General features: G+C 37.6%; 1 protein-coding gene across 3 annotated transcripts in view; it reads left to right on the top strand.

Annotated features, from left to right (window-relative positions):
- dpyda.1 (dihydropyrimidine dehydrogenase a, tandem duplicate 1) overlaps positions 1–20,084 on the top strand; it is a 126,840-nt gene that overhangs the window by 58,445 nt on the left and 48,311 nt on the right. For all 3 annotated transcript variants that reach the window (XM_058402963.1, XM_058402872.1, XM_058403054.1), the window contains 2 exons: positions 2,913–3,128; positions 15,142–15,306. In XM_058402963.1, coding sequence (XP_058258946.1) covers positions 2,913–3,128; positions 15,142–15,306 — 381 coding nt within the window. The remainder of the gene's footprint in view (positions 1–2,912; positions 3,129–15,141; positions 15,307–20,084) is intronic.

The following is a 20,084-nucleotide window of genomic DNA, read 5'->3' as shown; positions in this document are numbered from 1 at the left end:
AGTAGGAATAGGTCCTTGAGGGAGGGAGCAGGCAAGGTTTTTCTAGTCTTCAGACGTCCAGTTTTGTTGACTCTGTACCCTCTGTAATCTATAGACTATGAACCCAATGTGGTCACTGAAGGTCTGATGTGATCTTCTGCCGTTGTAGCTCATCTGCCTCACGGTTCAATGTGCTGTGCATTCTGAGATGCTTTTCTGCTCACCACGGTTGTAAAAAATTTGTCATTTGAATTGCCAGAGCCTTCCTATCAGCTCGAACCAGTCTGGCCATTCACCTCTGACCTCTTTCATCAACTATGCGTTTCTGTCCGCAGAGCTGACACTAACTGGATCTTTTTTTCCCCCCTACATCATTCACAACTCTACAGACTGTAGTGTGTAAAATCACTGGAGATTGGCATTTTTCTGAAATACTCAAATCTGCCCATCTGGCACAAACAACCATGCCACAGTCAAAGTAACTGAGATTACATTTTCCCCTGTTCTGATATTTGACGTGAGCATTAACTAAAGCTCTTGACCTGTAGCTGCATGATTTTATGCATTACACTGCTTCTGCATAATTGGTTAATTGCATGGATGAGCAGGCATGCAGGTGCTTCTAACACAGTGCTCAGTGAGTGTATATAAATGTAAATATTCTTCTTCCATTCTTCTAACTAAAAGAAAAAAAAAAACTTTGAAACACTCAAGTCGCAAGCAGTGAAGTGCATTATGCTAAATGCAAATAGGCTGCACTTATCTGCTTCTCTCCAAGCAGAGACCTCATCCACAGATGAAACTTAGGAACACAACCTAATGTCCCCTGTACCCTCTTAGATGTGGGGGTTGGATGGTCAGTCGGCAGGTTTGTCTCCTGCAGGTCTCTGAACCTCTTCTCAAGCCTCCATTTGGCAAAACTGAAGTGCACCACTCGCCCCATTAGCACGGTTCATTCAGGGGTTAATTGTCCGAATGCTGCTTTGGTCAGAGCAAGGCAGAGATAACTGTTTATTTGTGGATGAAATTACCACTTGTAGCAGGAAGGGAAAGACAGCAAGATTGCCCCCCCCCCACACACACACTTTTTTTTTATAGTAATGGACTAGAGGTAGAAAAAATGAATTGAGCACTTTGTGGAAAGGTGCACAGATTAATGTTAGAAATACTCTCAGATCAGCTGAACTCTCTGAACTGCTGCTTTTATTTATTTATTTATTTATTTTTTACAGGAATTTCTGCTGTCACTGAGCAGTGATGTATGCACTCTCTTAGCAGCACCTCAGAGTAAAAACAGTGCAGATACAAGCTTTTTCCCCCCTATACGTCTCATATAAGATTTTCAGTAACAGCTTAATTTAAGGTTTGGTACTATTTTTTGTACTATTTTATAATTTGAATACCTTGTGTGTTTATAGAATATTTATTTTTCATTTATATTTCATTTATATTTTTGAATACATTCTGTATATATAGAATATTTCATTTATTTTTCATTTATATTTCATTTATATTTTTGAATACATTTGTATATATAGATTATTTCGTTTATTTTTATTTTTATTTATTTTTTCTGGTAATCTGAAGCAGTCTCTGGCAAAAGAGTTTCCTTTGGGATTAATAAAGTTCTATCTTATCTTATTTATAAGCAAGTAATATGCAGTCTAATAAGTTTGCTTCTAAATATTTGATAACATGTTATCAGACGTTAGTATAGCAACTTGGTAGCGGTTTGGAAAGAGATATCTGTAAGGTTGACAGGTATGATCAACTCCAGTCCTAGGGATTCACTATCTTGCAAAAATACAAGATTTCCTCTGCTCCAAACACACCTGATCCAGCTCTCAAAGGGCTCCTCAGCTCATTATCAAGATGTTGAGGAGAGTTTGAGAGCAGAGGGCAGAAAACTGTGTACTGCAGTGGCTCTCTAAGACTCTGGCTGAGGTCGACTGCTTCTAAGTGGTCATTTATTAATAAACAAATAAATACTGACTAAAAGAATAAACAAATAAATAAATATTCAACAAGGGAAACTTTTATTCTTATTCGTTTATTCTTTTGGTCAGTTTTTTACATTGACGGCAAAATATTATCTCATTATGTAAAATGTATTCTATTAATTTTAACTAAATATATCAACTATAATTATTTTAATTATATTAATTAGAGAAATTGTTTGAAGAAATGATGTATTTTTAATTAGTGAACTGTCTATTGCTAATGTGTGTATATTGTATATTACATCTGTAATTAAAGCATTACCCACCTGTTTTCACATTAATATTAGCAACTAATTATTGTGACACCTTTAATAAACAAATCTTAGCAATTACAGTGATTTTCTGCCAAAGATCAATTCAGAAAATAAAAGTTGTCTACACAACTGCTTGACATCTGCGGTCGCTTGTCAGTTTTTGTGGGTTTTTTCCCTCATGATGTGTTGGGGGAACTATGGAGACTAGAATCTGTATTTGTTGTGTTTGATGTGGCCTCGGTGGAGTATGGAGTGCTGTCATGTTTGCATGCTCCTTCTCTTTCCGCGTGACACCCTCTTGTTCATTATACAACCACGACATCATTACAAAAGCAATGTTAAGTGCTTGATAAACGCAATGCTAATTAAAGCAAGATCTGACGTCTAGCTGTGGTTTGCTTCCTTTGTGCCACCCTGGGCCTCGATAAACAATGCACCCATAAGCAGCCCGCAATCTCCTCCACCCAATCTGCTGGCCTATTGTTGCTCTACACACGCATGTGTGACTGTGCGCTAGAATGTAAAGTAGAATAACCTTCAGCAATCTGCATCCACACAGATAGCAAGCATCCTTGTGGGATTTAAAGCTTTATTCACAAGAAAAAATGAGTGAATATCAAGTGATAGGAGTGAAAATACCTAAAAGAAAACCCTAAAATCTGGATGTTTCTCCTTCTAGGCCATTCACGGGCAGATGGTCAGCAGTGAGCCACAACTGCCTCTCTTCTACTCACCCATCGACACTGTGGACATCAGCGTGGAAATGTGTGGGATCAAATTCCCAAATCCATTTGGCCTGGCCAGTGCTCCACCCACCACCAGTGCAGCGATGATACGCAGAGCCTTTGAGCAAGGCTGGGGCTTTGCCCTCACCAAAACCTTCTCTCTTGACAAGGTAAACATCTTAGAGTCCGATCTATAATCCTTGATTCTGTTTGGAAATGAACAAAAGCCGATTTCAGGTTCAGAATGCATTTAGGCTTGAGTTTGATTGCAACCAGATGATGTTATGAATATTCATAATATTCTATAATGAATATTTTTTACATTTGTCAGCTTCACTATCAACATAAATGTTTAAATACATGGCCTATTCATAAATCATTATTAAATAACAAACAATGATTTCCGATAAACATTTTTATAGACTCTAATAATGCCTTATAAAGCTCGAATGAAATCACACTCCAAAAATGATGCATCCTTTGTTCTAAAATGTCCCAAAATGCTAAGCACACATGCATTTTGATCACTCAGTGCATTAACCAGTGTTTTCAGGTAAAAGGTTTAAATTAAAAGACATCACAACCGCTTAATTATATTTTAAAATATCTTCCTCATAGCTTATGGCATATGACTGGTGCTGTGGACGTTAATCAGTGACATATGTTTGTTCTGTGCTACAGTAAGTGCCATTACTTTATTAGCAGAGCTAGAGATAGAAATAAAACGAACGATAAAAAAAGAAAGGAGCAGGCGGATGGCGATGCGAGCGTCTTGTGACAGACATCTCTATAGCAACACTGAGGACTTACATATGCTGCTGACAGGGGAAAAGTACGAGAAATCGTTTGTTTATCCTGACCTCCTGTCCTCTCCATGCAGTTAATTTCTAACCACCGGGAGAGCCATGCTTAGAGTGATAATACTATTTTTGCAGGTCTAGTGTGTGTGTGTGTGTGTGTGTGTGTTTGCGTGTGCATGTGGGTGGGTTTGTGTGCGTGCATGAGTGATGGCATTGTGCCTGCTTTCAAGCTGTCTGTAATTAGTTCATAGACTTTCTGGATGCTTTTAAAAGAGATCTGTTTTTTTTTCTTTACTAGCGGGAGGAACATATATAAATAAATGTATATGAATGGGAGAGTTTGTGGCAGGCAGATTATGCCACGGGTTTTATACACCAAGAACCTGGACAGGTTTTTAAGATTGTATTAAGCATGCTGCCCAGAGATCCTCTTTCTCATCTGCTGCTTAAAGATTGACAGCTTCATATTGTATGAATCCCACGCCTAATATTTTTAGGTGAAGTTTAGCATCTTTAGTGGAATTTAACACGTGAGCATTGCAGTCTGCTCCTGATTCTTCCTACTACACGTCTTTTCTCATGACATTTGTAGATGCCAGATTGGACTCTAATATACTGTTGCAGCTATTGGCTGTCAGTGTATGCTGAAATACCAGCTGATATCTGGGTAAACAGAAATCGTATTATTCTTTATTGTGTGCCCAGTGGGAGAGATTGTAAGGTTTTTTTTTTCCTTTGGGGGAAAAGAGATAAAGAAGTTCTTAATGTCAGTGTGAATGAGCAGTCGGCACTCTGCTATCGTTCTACTTAAACACAGGGGATTTCTTTTTTTAATATCCTGTGCTTTTGGTTAGGCCGCTCCGATATACATTAGCCTGCCGTGGTATTGATAGTATTGGAGATGCTCAGTGGATTGTCTGTGGATATGAGAGGCTTCACGCTTGTGGGTCTTGTCTAAGCGCGGGCGTGCTCGGAATTGCTAATTAACTCGCAGGGCCGGTGGAGAGGCAGCTAACAAAGCTGGGGTGGGCGAGCTGCGTGACCGTTAATTAGAATTAATGAACTGTATTGAATATAAAAATGTGTCATTTTCTTCTCTTCTTCCGTGAACTGTGAGACGTGGCTGGGGGGAGGGGCAAGTCGAGACCATCTCCTGTCGGATTTTTTTTTTTTTTTTTCCTTCAAGAGACGTGGACATTTAATCCTGCGTCAGAGCTGTTGCTGCTGGAGCCGTGATTGGTACTTTTGGTATGTTTCTAGCTAATTACAGAATGAGCGCATGTGTGGTACAGTGAGAGAACACTGTGTCCAATTAACCCGGTGACTGGTCAGACCAGGCTAAATCACACCTGTAATTGGTGCTAAGCTGATTAACCACTGAATGGAACTTTGTGTCTGCTCTGGCCTCATAAAAGGTCTGCTATTCATATAGTTTAGCCATATCCCTCTTTACTTCAAAGATTTAGACCAGTGCATTGTGGCCTGAGGTCACCTGAGTCACCTTTCTATGGCAAGTGTAAACGTATAAAGACGTATAAGATATAGATGTGACCTTTCAGTACGGTCATGGAGAATCTTTTTGGGCCGCACGAATTCTGTATGCATTTCAAACTTTTGTTTTCTCTGAAACTTTTAAAGCACATCAATCTATCAGTGTACTTGCCTTCTTGTCTTCGTGTGGGAGGATTTAGTGGGCAAATTTAAATGAATCTTCAGACAATAACTAATGCAGTAACTGGAAGATTTCTAAAACAATGCTGTACCTCAACTTTTCCACCGCAATTAAAACAATCATGCAGAGGAGGCAGCCCAGACACACACACACACACACACACATACACACACACACAATGTATGCCTCAGATGAAGGGGATTTAATGAGAAATGTGAAGTAAAGCACCATGGTAACACAGATGATATGTCACACATCTCCTTGCCCAACACCTGCACACCATTGTTTTTCCCTCAGTATATCCTGAGGCTAGCCGTATCTCCCCTCTCTCTAATTCCCAACCAGGACTAATCATCAGCCTTTTAATCAGGACCCAAAAGGTTAGAGGTCATATACCTCCAATGCTACACAAACCTCATACTCACATCGTCTCTTTGTCTCTGATGGTCTGAGCCAATAATAGATAGCAGTGGCCTGTAAATGAGTTCTGTTTTCATGTGCTAAAGGCTCCAGCTCCTGCATGCCCGTAATGAGCCCAGCCACCATCAGCTCCTTCCCTGCTCTGGTTCAATAGCTTTTTTATATTCTCTGTCGGATATGTATGCATTTCTGATTGTGTTACAGGAGACAGTTGTAAAAGCTAAGTAGGAACTTTTTGGTTTGCAGTTCTTGACGCTTTCGGGGGTTTATTTATTTCCATTTCACACTGTCAGACATGCGTTATAGAAAAGACTACCTGACTATGTGACAGGCAAGGAGATGGACAGGCTCTCAGATTGAGCGAAGAAGCATAAGCCTGCTCCTTTCCTCAATGCTCAACTCATAATTTTTTTATAATCTGTCTTTGCAAATCCACGTTGGCTTTTATTGAGACTTTAAGTTTCCAGCTCTGCCTGCTCAGTAACAGTAAGAGTTCCTGTTACAGAAGTCGAAGTTGTTGTAAAACTGTTTGTAGAAAGGTTTTATTTTTTTCGTTGCAGAATTTCATAATTGGCTTGTAAAATGTGTCATTAAAGTCCATACGCCCACTTCTTGATCATTGTTCAGCGAAGAGATTTTCTGCTGGCTCTCTCCACAGGGACCGCATCAGAGCTAGAGGCTGCTAAAGCAAGAGCGTCTGTCTCTCACATCAAGGGACACGCTGCCCCCAGCTCACACCTCCTATTTAACTCACATGCGTCCTCCTCCATAGCTGCCCCATCAGCAGTGATTACTCCGTGCTTAGATGCAGTTGTGGCACATTAGGAACATCGGAACGGAGGGGAGGAGAAAATAAACACCGTAGGTGAATTTAGACTTTGGGATCAGCATAGGAAAACAGGCCTGTCAAAGCAGTCAGTAAGATCTGAGAGGTGTTGACTAATTGCTTTCTAATTACACAGTAAATTGTCTAATTAAGCTGATGGTTAATTAGGGTAAGCTTGCACAGCAGTCTTGTGGAAGTCTCTCCCTCTTTTTTTTTTCTTTTTTTTTTTTCTAGAGAGAGGCTGTGCCATGTGCCCAGGCAGCAGGCTGTGTAATTGGCACGGTGGCAGTGACTGGTGCTTAACATGACACAGGGAGGTGGCAGAAGGAGAGACTGACAGAATCAGGATGTGCAGCAAACAGCGGTGCATGTCTTGTGTGATGGCTTTAGCCCTCTCGTACCCACCGTGCCATGACAGCTGTGCACACTCACCCCTCAGTCACAAACTCTCACTTGGTGTCACCTTTACATTGAATATGTGCCAGCCACAGAGTCTGTATGACACTGTAGCACTTTTTTTTTCTTTGGAAAACACCACTTATTTGTGATTTGATGTCCACCAGTTACACGTGTAACAAAGAAAGAGTGGCGAATAGAAAAGATAAAGCACAAGTGACATGTTAAGTCCACGATTTTGCGTCTGCTTCCGAAGAAAAAGTGTTTTCACGCAGAGTACGAAATAATACTGATCAGATATCTGATAGAATGTAAACTGGGCTGGATTGTTGCTGGCATTTTGTGCGTGTTACTGATAAGAGGTGCCAGAAATGTAGAGACATGACACACGACAAGGCAGTCCTCTCAATCTGTCTTGTCACCCAATCAATACAGAGGGAGATAGGGATATAGCCACTGCTCAATCATCACCACGCTGCTCTTCAAGTCAGGCGAGAAAGAAAGACTCCCATCAGATCAATGCAGAAAATGTCAAAGGTGAATTCTGAACCTTTAGAAAAAGACTATACTGGGAGTTCTTTAACACCTCTGCCATCCCATTAGCCCTGCAGCTAATGGACAAAGAATAACATTTCCTCCATTTCCTAGGTGAGAGACATTTCAGTTGATGTGTAGGTTTTTACAGTGATAGGGAAAAAAACATCTAAGAAACCTAAAACAGGGAAGCGCTGCAATATAGATGAGAAGAGCTAATCTATTTGATAAGCAGGACATATTTTAGTCTCAGAATTCGGTTGCATCATGTGTTCTTCATTTCAACAGACCTTGTTTATTTACCACTTGCTCTGCAAGTCCAAGACAAAAAAAAGGACAGTAGCACAACAGATTTGGCACATAGAGCACCAGTCACAGTTCAGTGCTTTGTATTTATTTAACAAGCAAATTAGCACTAGCGAAGCAGATCCAGGCCTGAAAAAAAAAGAATCAAATAGCTCAGGCTCATTAGCTTCAGCTACATGTTTACCGTTTATAAATATACCCATTTAATTGGGAGATCAAGGCGGTAGTCACTACCTCTTTTATGGCTGAAAGGGCAGATAAGCTGTGCTTCTTTAGCCCCCTGATTTGTCCAGAATCAACTCACATTAAGTTGCTTTACTCCCCATAAACATGACATTGATGTAGAGGAATACTACGTCACATCTCCTTATGCCCCACCTCTGAATCAGAACGAAAGCTAATTATTTTAAAGTTTTGGATAGAAAAGCTCAGTGCTGAAGCTTTGAAGCTTTGGATTAACAAAAAAAAAAGCTCTGTTCTGTTTGAGAAGTGTGTATTATCCAGTTGTTGTCTTTTTTTAAAAAAAAAAAAAGGTCCATTATACCTTTCATACAATTCAAAGTTTGAAGAAAGCTGCTGTGCTTTATATTAAACTTGTACAATGGAGATCTAAATAAACTAAATAACTATTAAATGTTTTAATGAACACTTTTGGTATTTTGGAAAAAAAAATTGATCAGTGATAACTATTTAATAAAAAAATGATCTGCAGTTGTCTATATAGTATACTAATTTGTTGCTTATGTATCTGCTTTTAATTTTGATCATTAGTCATCTTATTCTTTAAAAAAAACAGCAACAAAAAAGCAAATTAACAAATTAAACCTAAATATGAAATAAAAAATAAAAAGTTGGTTCTAGCATCATGTTAGAGCTATTATATTATATTATATTATATTATATTATATTATATTATATTATATTATATTATATTATATTATATTATATGTAGTTATGCAGCAGAACAGACATTTATATTTGAGAGAACATCTATATGAAACCTTTGAATGGAACATATTTATTAAATGGATTTGATAGATTGCAACAATCTATTCTATTATTTCTGTAGACTCTCTTTACATCACATTCACTTGCTGTAAGTAGTCATGCCTGTCATTTGTATTAAGAAATGATGGCAGTACAGATGTTTGATCATTTCATTCCTATGGCATAGATGTTAATGAAGGATTGGTCAGTAGATGAGACTTATAACTCTTTCAAACATGACCCTGTCGCTATAACAAAGTTGCGTTAATGTACTGGATTTAACACACAAATTATTTTATAGCTCCATTGAAAAAGATTTTATTTATTTGTATTTTAAGGGTGACTCTTAATTCCTCTTTCTGGGATCTGTACAGTGTTGGGGCTTAGTAGTAGTAGTAATAATAATAATAATAATAATAATAATAATAATAATCACGATCATCATCATCATCACTGACAATAGAACCATGTGATGTGCAGCATACAAATAATGTTGTATGTGAGTTTTGCACAGGGGATACCGGATGCTGGCATGGTCTGTTTTTATCCCTCGTTGTTTGTAAAAAATAGGATGCCTCTTTCCAATTCCCTTTTTCCTAGTGGAGTAAATGGTGAAAAGGACTAATGACCAAGCTGACAGACAATATCCCTCTTCATTTATCACACAGGGTTAATATCCTTTGCTTTGACATTAATTTATTAAGTCCCTCACAGGCAGGCTGATCTTGTTCAGAATTGCCGTCACGTTTCAGGAGCACCCCCCACACATACACATACACACACATACACACGGTACACATAGACTCACCCTCTGTGAGATGGTCACTGTCCACACTTTAATGCTTCCTGTTGATTGTGCTGATGAACATAATCGGTGAGAACCTCACTCGGAACACTGGTGTTAAATCAAATCCTCTGGCTATTAAGTGTGTGTTAAATAACCTGGGCCTATTGATAAAATTGTTTATGCATGCCAACCTTCATTTTGTATGCTTTAGCAAACAGCTTATTGACATGCTGCTTTTGGTACTCGTCCTTGTTTTTGTTCCTAAGTGCAGCTAAAGGCTTTTGAGGCACAATTCTGCTAGGGGAATCATAAAACACTCTTTCTCTTCACAGGTTAGTGGAAAGTGATATATTTTGTCTGTCAAAATCATTTCACTGTTAGAGAGAAAGTCGTCGTGTGGTTTATCAAGTTTCCAAGGGTGCAGATGTGTAGCTGAGATGCTATCACAGATCCAAGGTTGCTTAGATTTATATGTGACAAGCAAAAGAGAGGGGATTAGGACTGCAGTGATGATCTTTCTCTTTCTCATCTCGAGATCAATCTCAAGAGACATCGGTAAGTGACATTTGCTCACCTGTATACACACACAAACAGCCTCGAACATGCTGTGTTGAGTTCATGTAACACAATGCTGAAAGATTTCTGTACAGTGGAAAATCAGCCTTGAAATCACAATGTCTTCAGCTACCATCTGTTGAGCATGGAGAATAAGAGAGGACAGCACGGATAGATTCAGTCGCATTTGGGGGTTTTTTTTTTGTGTGTTTTTGTGCTTGTTGCTTCCTCTCAGTGGCTGGGTAGCAGGTCAAGGTTGAGAGCAGTTTTATTAAGCAAGCTTCCTAGAGTCAGACCGTATTAATCCATGCAGGAGCTGAAGAATGTCATCTCAACCCTCCCTGAGAAATGAGCACAGAAAAAAACGCAGGAGGAAATGTTGGCTTTACAAGTGTTACTCCTGCACTTTACAAACAAAGATGGATGATGTTCAGAAGCATAGTAACACTTTTCTCTTGATCTTTTCCTCAACCTCTCTTTGCTGCTTCTCTCTGGCTCTTCTCTCCTCTCTCTTTGCTTTATGAAGTCCCAGGTTGTGGTGACTGGCCAGAGTACTGGTGAGAACTGAACCAGCTATGCTTTGATTTTTCTGTCACAACTGCTTATAATGATAAATGCCTGCACTTGGGGCCACTCTATGTAATTATGGCCTTTCCAGATTTTTTTTTTTTTTTTTACCTGTCTGCTTTCTTCCCATCAAAACAGAAAGCTCAGATTATTGCCACAGATCTTCATTCTGGCTCTTGAACAGTGAGTTCTGTCTCCAAATACAGTCCCCACTTTGCCTGATTCATTTATATCATAATATATTATATAAAAATAATGTAATTTAATAATATATGTTATTCCAGCTGTGGAGGTAGAGACCTCCAGCTGAGACACTACACTCCATATATTTATATTCGTATATATGTAGTGTAGTGTCTCTGCTGGACATCTGTACCTCTGCATGCTCACAGCTGGAACGCACAGGGCTCCGTAGTCTGACAGAACTCCATTTCCTCAGATGGATAAATGGTGAATTATCATGTTTATATTTGAAATCCTTGCAGAAGTTATTGTTTTAATTGTCCGTGTTCATTTTGAATGGCCGCACTGAAAGGAAACTAATCTGTCAGATGGCTGCAGGTTATAAAAAGTTTCATCATGCTATGCAGGTATATTACTTTAATATGCATAATTTTCCCTTAAATCTGGAATAAAAATGATTGAATAGTATAAAAGATAGAAATGAGTAATTGTTATTATAGACCTGCACTATGTTGGTATGCAGTATAGGCTTTTAATTTCTCTCAAGTGTTTTAATGATACGTATTTGTGTAATGCAGCTCTATCTTCAGTCATTTTCTCTCGGAAAAGAATTGGTCATGGTTTGGGCATGCAGCTCCTGAGTTTATATTCCGTTTGAACATTGTGCTAGTGTATATTTCTCCTCTATTATTATCATTCAAATAGATGAAAAGCAAAACTGCTTACATTTTATGCAGAATTCAGAATTGAATCCCCCGAAACTACATTGTTAGAGGGAAATGTAACATTCAGCCTCAGTATAGGAAATTATTTCATATACTATTAGTTCTAGCATGTGGTTTAATGTGTGAGATTATCTTCAGTTCTATAGTCCCTCAAGGATATAGATATGAATGATCACCTTTATCCTATGATGAAACATTTCTGTCGTGATCAGAGTAGTGTCTTTCAGGACGACAATGACCTCATCCCCAGAGGCTCGCTGAGTATGAAAATAATGTATGTCATATGATATGGCTTTCGCAGTCACCAGATTTCAACCCTGTTCAACACGTCTGGACTGATTAGACAGTGCTCCAAAGCTGTGGAAATTTAGAATCTGTAAAGTCTGGTGGGTTGATGTGGTTTAATACCGTAATAGTTGGCCATAACAAGGGGAATGGATAGAAAAGATTCCACTAGACCTCTGTAGGGGAGCCTTACTCTTGCCCATTTTTCCTGCGTCCAACACAATAATATATTCCAGGCCTAGACATGTGCCACTGTAAGAAAATAATCAGCGTTTTCTCTTCACCTGTCAGTGGTCTTAATGTTATATGTTTATACACACACGTTTATATATATATATATATATATATATATATATATATATATATATATATATATATATTACACAAATATATATATATATTACACAATGTATTTCCTCCTATACTCCCATATGTTTCGTAAAATTTCTCAAACTGTAAAAATTAATGAGATTTGTGTGTGTGTATACATGTGTGTGCACAGTGATGTGTGGTCCATTGTGTTTGATTAGTACTTCTTGTATGTGTTTGAGTCTGAAAGGCTCTGTTTGCTGTGTGGGGGGGATTAGGGGCCTGTTCTGCTGTGATAAAAACCTGGTTAGCTCCAAAACACAGCCTTGGTCATTAACAAGAGGCAGCATGGGGAGCAAGGGAGAAAGTACACATCATCTTCCACACGGGTCACAGCATGCTAATGGCGGGCATTGAAACAATACACTCATGCAGTGTATTGTTACAGTGGAAGAAACTGTAAAGAAACACATTGTGTTCAGTGTTCATGTTTCTTGTTGGTGCGTAAGTCACTGTTGGCAGATACACAGGAGCACAGAGTGGAGTGCTTTGAAATGTATGTCACGTCTAACCAAAGCTATCTTTGAGAATTCATTTTTTTCTAGTCACTATGGTAGCTGTACAGTATTTGTGTGTGTGTGTATTTGCGTGTGTGCATCTGTGTGCATGTCTATGTCTGTGTGAGTGTGTGTGCGTGTGCAGCCTTGTGCATGTGTGTGTGCATGTGCATCTGTGTGTGTGTCTGTGTGCACCTTATCTTACACAGTGTGGCGCCTCTTTCTATAGCATGCCAGTTTTCTCCCTTTGGGCAATTTTCATGGTTTTCACTTGCTTAATATTAAAACTCTTGTTCCACCTTGGCCTGATAGTACGGAGAGCCGGGAGCCAAATGTTCCCTGGTCACAGCTTCATTAAATACAGATTTTTTTTTTCCTAGAGCCCTTGGGATGACTGTCTCAATTTCCATAGTGCCTTCAGTGGACAGACATCATACTTCCATTAAAATTGGGTTACATCTTCATTCACAACCATAGGCCACATCCTAAACTGTTACTCAACCCCCCATCAATGTTACACCAAAAAAACAGCACCTCATTTCCAGTTTCTAAAAGAAGTGCCCTTATATTTGCATCTCTTGATTGAATATTCACAGCGAGATGTCTCTGTAAGCAAAAATATGATTTTGGTTCATTTTTACACAAAATAGGGCCTCCCTGAATATAGAGTGTGTTTTTGTGGCACTTGTGGCTCGTACATACCTCTATTAGTGTGTCCCATTCTCCTACATGCCTTCACATCAGACTGAAAAACAAACCTGGATTTCTTATGATGAGCTGGTGGGGATAGTTTTAGAAATTACCCAGAATCATACACTTACATAAATACATACATAGAAGGTAACTATTGTAAGTAAAAAAAAAATCTTTTTATCTGATAAAAAAGAAAAAGAGAAACCAGTTTTAGTTCTACTGTGTCTAATCAAACTTATGCTAATTTGATCTAATTAGCAGCAATTACATTTTCTTGTCAGTGTAGCTGGAAAACAGTCTAAATGTCGTAAAATTAAGTTAGCGCACAATTATCTTAATTGTTCTGTAAGGGTAGGCTCTAATCGGGCTATGCAAAATTGTTCTCTTACACTGCTAAATTGTGATGGACAGTTTATCCGAGGTGGGAGAATTAAGCTGTCACTTCTACTACAGGTACTCTTGCTTTATCGATTCAAGTTACAGAATACTGGAGGAAACTGAAAGAAAGATAATTTCTGTCATATGGTTCAAATTATATATGACTCTCTACTTCTCTATCGTTCCTTTTACTTTTATGACCCAGTATCCTTTTATGTGTCAGTTTTTCATGTGACACTTTACTTGATTCTTCTCTACTGGGTGGACAGTCAGATAATACAACTCCTTTAGTATGTTGAAGTCACTGTCATTATAAAAACCTAAATCCAATCCATTTTATAACTGCATTGGCAGTCCTGTTGGCTTTACATTGTGACCTTTTAGTTAGAGAGGTGGATGGTGCCATTTTGTGATCAGTTCAAGCCATTAGCAGGTTGAAGCTGCTTTCACTCTGCTCTAAAGCCCTGAGTGGACTGATTATGGTCCATCTACAAGAGAAGACTGCACACAAGCTTTTCCATCACATAAAAGTTGAACATATTGGAGGCGTGTGCCAGGTTTTTTTAGATATGTTGTTGTGTTTGTGCTGTAATCGATGACGTCAATGGAGAGTCCTGTGAAACGATTGTGGCCATCTCTCAAACCAGGAGATGTGCTATGATTCAAGCTTGTGTTTTGTTTGCAAGTCCTATTCAGGACAAAAATCCAAAGAAAGAGCCTCTCTGTTCCTTCTTTTCTATGACCTGCTAGTTTATTATTCTGTTTATTATTATTATTATTATTATTTCTGGATGTTTTCATGCTCTCCTCTTGATTTTGTAATAATCATTACGACATTTAGACTCTCCTCTTTTGTAATAAAAAAGATTTAATTTCTTTTACAAGAGTGACCAGGCCAAGGAGGCTGCAAAAGACACAGAAACAATTAAAAACAACAACAATTAAAATATTTAATAAAATAATCTCCCTCTCCACAGAGTGGAAAAACAATGAGAATAAATAAATGCATTGAATTGCAATAACAGTAATATTCAGCTTATCGTTAAATATGTATTTATATAGTCGATGTAAATAAATCCCTTGTAATTGATGGAGGTCCCTGTATTCAGGATCGTAATGCAATAATAAGGTATAAGATTACATATTTTAAATCCATTGTTTCTGTAATGTCTCAGTGTTTGCTCTTTCTGCTCCAATCTTCAGGATCTGGTGACCAATGTATCTCCACGAATCGTGCGGGGAACCACATCAGGTCCGATATTCGGCCCAGGCCAGGGTTCCTTCCTCAACATCGAGCTAATCAGCGAGAAAACCGCAGCCTACTGGTGCCAGAGTGTGTCCGAGCTTAAGGCAGACTTCCCTCACAACGTAAGCAACTCTTTCACTACAGGAAATCTAATGAAACAGACGGTACTGCAGACACAGATAAGCCGGGATGTCACATACACCCAAGTGGAATTCTTGCAGCTTTCATTTGTATCCAGTTGGGTGGACAGGAGCACTGTAGCACTGTGTTTCTTCAACACTGGGGGTTTTAGGTGCTATTTTGACAACAGAAAAACAATTATGGCTGGATCAATTTCATTTCAAATCTACTGTTTGTAAATGGAAGGCAGTTGTAAAATATAAACAGAGTAACAGTTATAAACAACATTTTTCTTCAAGCCATGTAGAAATTCACAACTAAGAAGCCCGGAAGCAAACATGGTAAAAAATGGCTTGACACATTTTTTATGCTTCTACATCTGCTATTTTGGTTTTCTCCAGAGTCCAGGGTGAAGCTAGAAGAAATCACAGAAAAAGGAGTGTAATCATGAAACATTAGCACATTTAACTCCTGTGTATTTATTTATTTATTGATATATCACAGTGGTCTTATTTTCTGGAATCTTTTTTTTTCCCAGGTTCATTGAGACAGATATAGGAATTGCTTGTTTTTGCTCTGATGATTTATATGGCTTAGTGAATGCTGTTATTAGTGCTATTGTTCCTGTTATCTCTCTGAATTCAGTCTCATGGAAATTACAGCTTGGATCATTAGTGAGTTCAAATGATCATCTTGGCAGCATCTTTGGTGCTGATATTTCAGCTTTCAATCCTTTGTTTTTTTTTTCACGCCCCATGTGCTGTGAGGCACCTGCAATAAAACCAGAATAGGGACGCTTCTCTCTAGCCATCTTCTCTCAGATTTCTCTCTCAATTTTTATCTCTCCATTAGCATAGAACTCTGTTCAACCTTTCGAACTTCCCTGGTGCCCACAGCATTCAAAGATCAACTAAAGAACTGAACCATTTCGATTTATGCATTATCCATTTAAACTGTCGCACTAACATTTGAGTGCTGCTTGTGAACCCCCAGGAGGGAGCTGCTGGAATAGCCAGCCTGGAACTTGCTATGATTTTACATAATTTAATGGTTGTGGCTTTTGATCATATCATTGTTCTTGTCTTTAATGTCCATGATGATGTGGTGATAAAACTACACCATCAGCTATAGCTGGAACTTACTTCATGCCCCAAATGCCAGATTACCTTGATCAGGACTGCGAAAAACAAATTTTTTAATAGACAATTATCCAAGTGAATTAAAAAAAAAAAACTGATGGATTAATTGAATTTCCTCATGCCCATGTTCAGCACGGAGTTTCTTTGTCATGTCACTCCAAAGTGTTAGTTGGATTTACATAGCCTACAAGATTTATTTTTCACACAAATGTTTATATCTTCAAAGTCAATGATGAAATCAATCCCATTTCTGCTGTTTGAGATGCCTCAAGTGCTTCTTCATAAGCATCTAAAATTTGAAGGCGTTATCTTCAACCACTAAAATTCCATGTAAGATTATCTGAGTGAAACAGTGTCCTGACTAATTTTATATCCGACTTGTGGCGATAAAATAATGCAGTTGTTTTTACTGATTGAAAACGTCTGATAAGACGATTTCCATTCTGCTGATGGAATGGGAAACCACTGTACTGGTAAAATTGGTTCATCTGTGGCTTATCAGTTAGAACAGTTGTAATCATCATTTGCCGTTATTTTTTATCAATAATAAAAAAAAAATAATAATAATAATATCATAAAACAGAAATTTGGTGAACAATTTAACATTTACTTAGAATTAATTACAGTAATAAATTTAAAAACTCCTCATGAATTGTGACAAGGCAAAATGAATCAAGTAAACTTAACTAATCTTATTAAAATATGAAATTGCTGCCAATTTTACTGATCACTCTTTTACTCAGTGAAATACAATATACAGTAACAAAAAAAAATCAAATCAAATTCAAATTTTATTGGTCACATACGAAATCATACACAGTACAACATGTAGTGAAATGCTTTTTACGACTGTCTTACATAAAAAGAAAGAGTAAAAAAAGAAAAATTTAAAGTGTGGACAGTGTGGAAAGTCAAGTGTCAGATCAGATATGCATATGCAAGTATATGTCTATGTATATATATATGTCTATGTATATATATATATATATATATATATATATATATATATATATATATATATATATATTTATATATATATATATATATATATATAATGTATATAATATAAATATATATATGTAGTATCAATAGCAGTAAATATAAATATGAAAAATAAAATAAAATAAAAATAATATAATAAAAATATTAACAATAGTAGTATAATATATGTGTATACAAATATAAAACTGCTTTATAAAAACTAAATATAAAAAAACAAATATAAAACAAAAAAATAATACACTAATATAATACAGTACAATGGTTAACATTAAGTGTTCAGTATACTTCATGTAACCTGTGCCTCATGTGTAATTTGTTTGTGCTCCACCTATGTGCTGCTGTTTGTGAATGTTGCATTATGCCTTGCTTTTACTTTTCTGAGTAAGTGAAGCTGGCAGTGTTTTAAGGGATTTCTCTTTTGACTCGTCTCTTTTTGTTTCCATTATTCAAAGCTCTGTCTGCGATACTGTGTGTGATTTCTTCAGCGACTCACATCAAATTTCGCATGAACTTGCAAGTAATGATATTTAACCTTTTTTTCCCCACATTTTGTCTGTCAGCTCTGTTCAGCGTATTGTTATCTAAGCATATATGATGTAAGTGAAATTAGCCTGTTTTTTGTTTTGTTTTTTAAACAGTAACAGTGTTAGATCGTCTGAAAATCCTCACAGCTCTATCAAATAGCAGCTGCCCCTAACAGCTTTACTATTATATTATGTTCTACTCAGGCCTGATCGCTGCTATATTATAACGTGCTTTTCTTGTTGGTTAGGTAAATCGCTCCACAAATCTAAAAATCCATGTTGATAATTTTTCTTAATGAACATAATCAGATATGTTACGTAATTGTTGAATGTCTACAGTTGATATTAGAGGCTTTTATTTAATCTTATTTTGGTGTAGTATGTCTCTCATGTCCTTCTGCTAATGCACTGTAGAAATGTGCGGGCAGAGGCCACAATCAGGAAGTGAGGTTTATAAGTGCTGTTACTGTAACTACACTGCCTGGCCAAAGAAAATGAATAAATAAACAACTCTCATATTGCATTGCACCACCTTTAACTTTGATTATGGCACACATTTGTCATGGCATCGTTTCAAAAATCTTTTGCAACATGACAACATTTATTTCTGTCCAGAGTTACGTTTTGGCTGAAAACCGTTTTATTTTCTTGGCCGAGATCTTGTATTGAGAAAGGGAGAGTCAAATGTCTTATCCAGCAAATCCCTAAAACTTTCAATAAGGTTAAGGTCTGGACAGTCCATGTGTAAAAATGATGTCTAATGCTCCCTGAATCACTCTATAAACTATTTGAGTTTGATGAATCCTTCCTTTGTCATCTTGGCATATGCCCATGCCATCCGGGAATAAAAAAATCCATTGATGGAAATACCTGGTCATTTGCTGTATTTAGGATCTCAGCTGATTTTATTTTATCGCTGCATAATGTTGCTGGACCTCAACCTGATCAGCTGAAGCAACACCAGATCATAACACTGCCTCCAGACACTTGTACAGTGCAGATTCTGTGTAAGCTTTTATCAAACAAAAGGTAAAAACGACTTGCACTGAAAGCCTGACTAATTTTATATCAGACTTGTGGCGATAACATAATTCATTTGTTTATGCTTATTGAAAATGTCTGATAAGTCGATTTCTATTCTGCCAGAGGAATGGAATGCCATTGTGCTGGTAAAAAGGGTTAAGAAATGAGACGCTACACGCTGCATCAGTAAGTTTAAAAGAACTGCTGCCAGATCAAACATATTAATCATTGCAGCAATGATTCAGTCATAGACTCAATAAATGTTTGTTTATTTAAATCCAAACAAGCGGCTATTTTTTATGGCCAGGCAGTGTATAATACAATAAATATGAAAGTGTCCTAACTTATTCAAACCCTGGGCTATTCTTTATGTTGCTCTTGGTTTCCTGATTGTGTTCTGTCTGCGATTTGGCTGCTTTCAAATCATTCTTTTTGAATATGATTTCCGTATTAATTCCTCATTGTCCCTTTTATTATTCACACCAACGGAATGCTCATGTTTGTTAATGAAACACAAATGTTTATGGTGTGGAGCGAGTCCATATCTCAGCTTTTCGCCTCCATTTCATATTTGTACAGACGGAGCAGCATATGTTGGCTGAAATTACAAAAATGACAACTCAATTGTTCATTTCTAAGCTCGGTTTTATTTTCCTCTTCTCAAGAAATATCAAAGGATTAATTGATTTGCTGGAGACTTTCTGGCTGCAATCAGAGCGAGCACTATCAGAAGTAAGGTCCAGCATTCAGTCCTGCGGCTTTTGTGAGGAAGATGAAAAAAAAGCTGAGATGTGTGTAAGGAGAGAACAGACAGTAGCTCTCCTCAGCTCTTTGTTACAAGGATCCACAATACTGTACGTCTTTCCTGCAGCATGAATAGAAACATCTCAGCTACAAAAGACTGTGTGTATGTGTGTGTGTGTGTGGATGGCAGAATGAGATTTGTTTATGGGTACATGCAGAAACACATGTATTTGAAAGAAAATCATATTTGGATGATTTCCATTTGCGAGCAGAAAAGGTTGTTCAGGCTGCCCTGCCCCTGGAGCCTCTGTTCGCAAACACACACACACACACACACATGCTTACAAC

This window comes from Hemibagrus wyckioides, linkage group LG01, assembly GCF_019097595.1.
Source record: "Hemibagrus wyckioides isolate EC202008001 linkage group LG01, SWU_Hwy_1.0, whole genome shotgun sequence".
In the NCBI taxonomy this organism is placed as follows: Eukaryota; Metazoa; Chordata; class Actinopteri; order Siluriformes; family Bagridae; genus Hemibagrus; species Hemibagrus wyckioides.
Note: the sequence above shows the minus strand (reverse complement) of the source record. Positions and strands in the feature narration are given on the sequence as shown.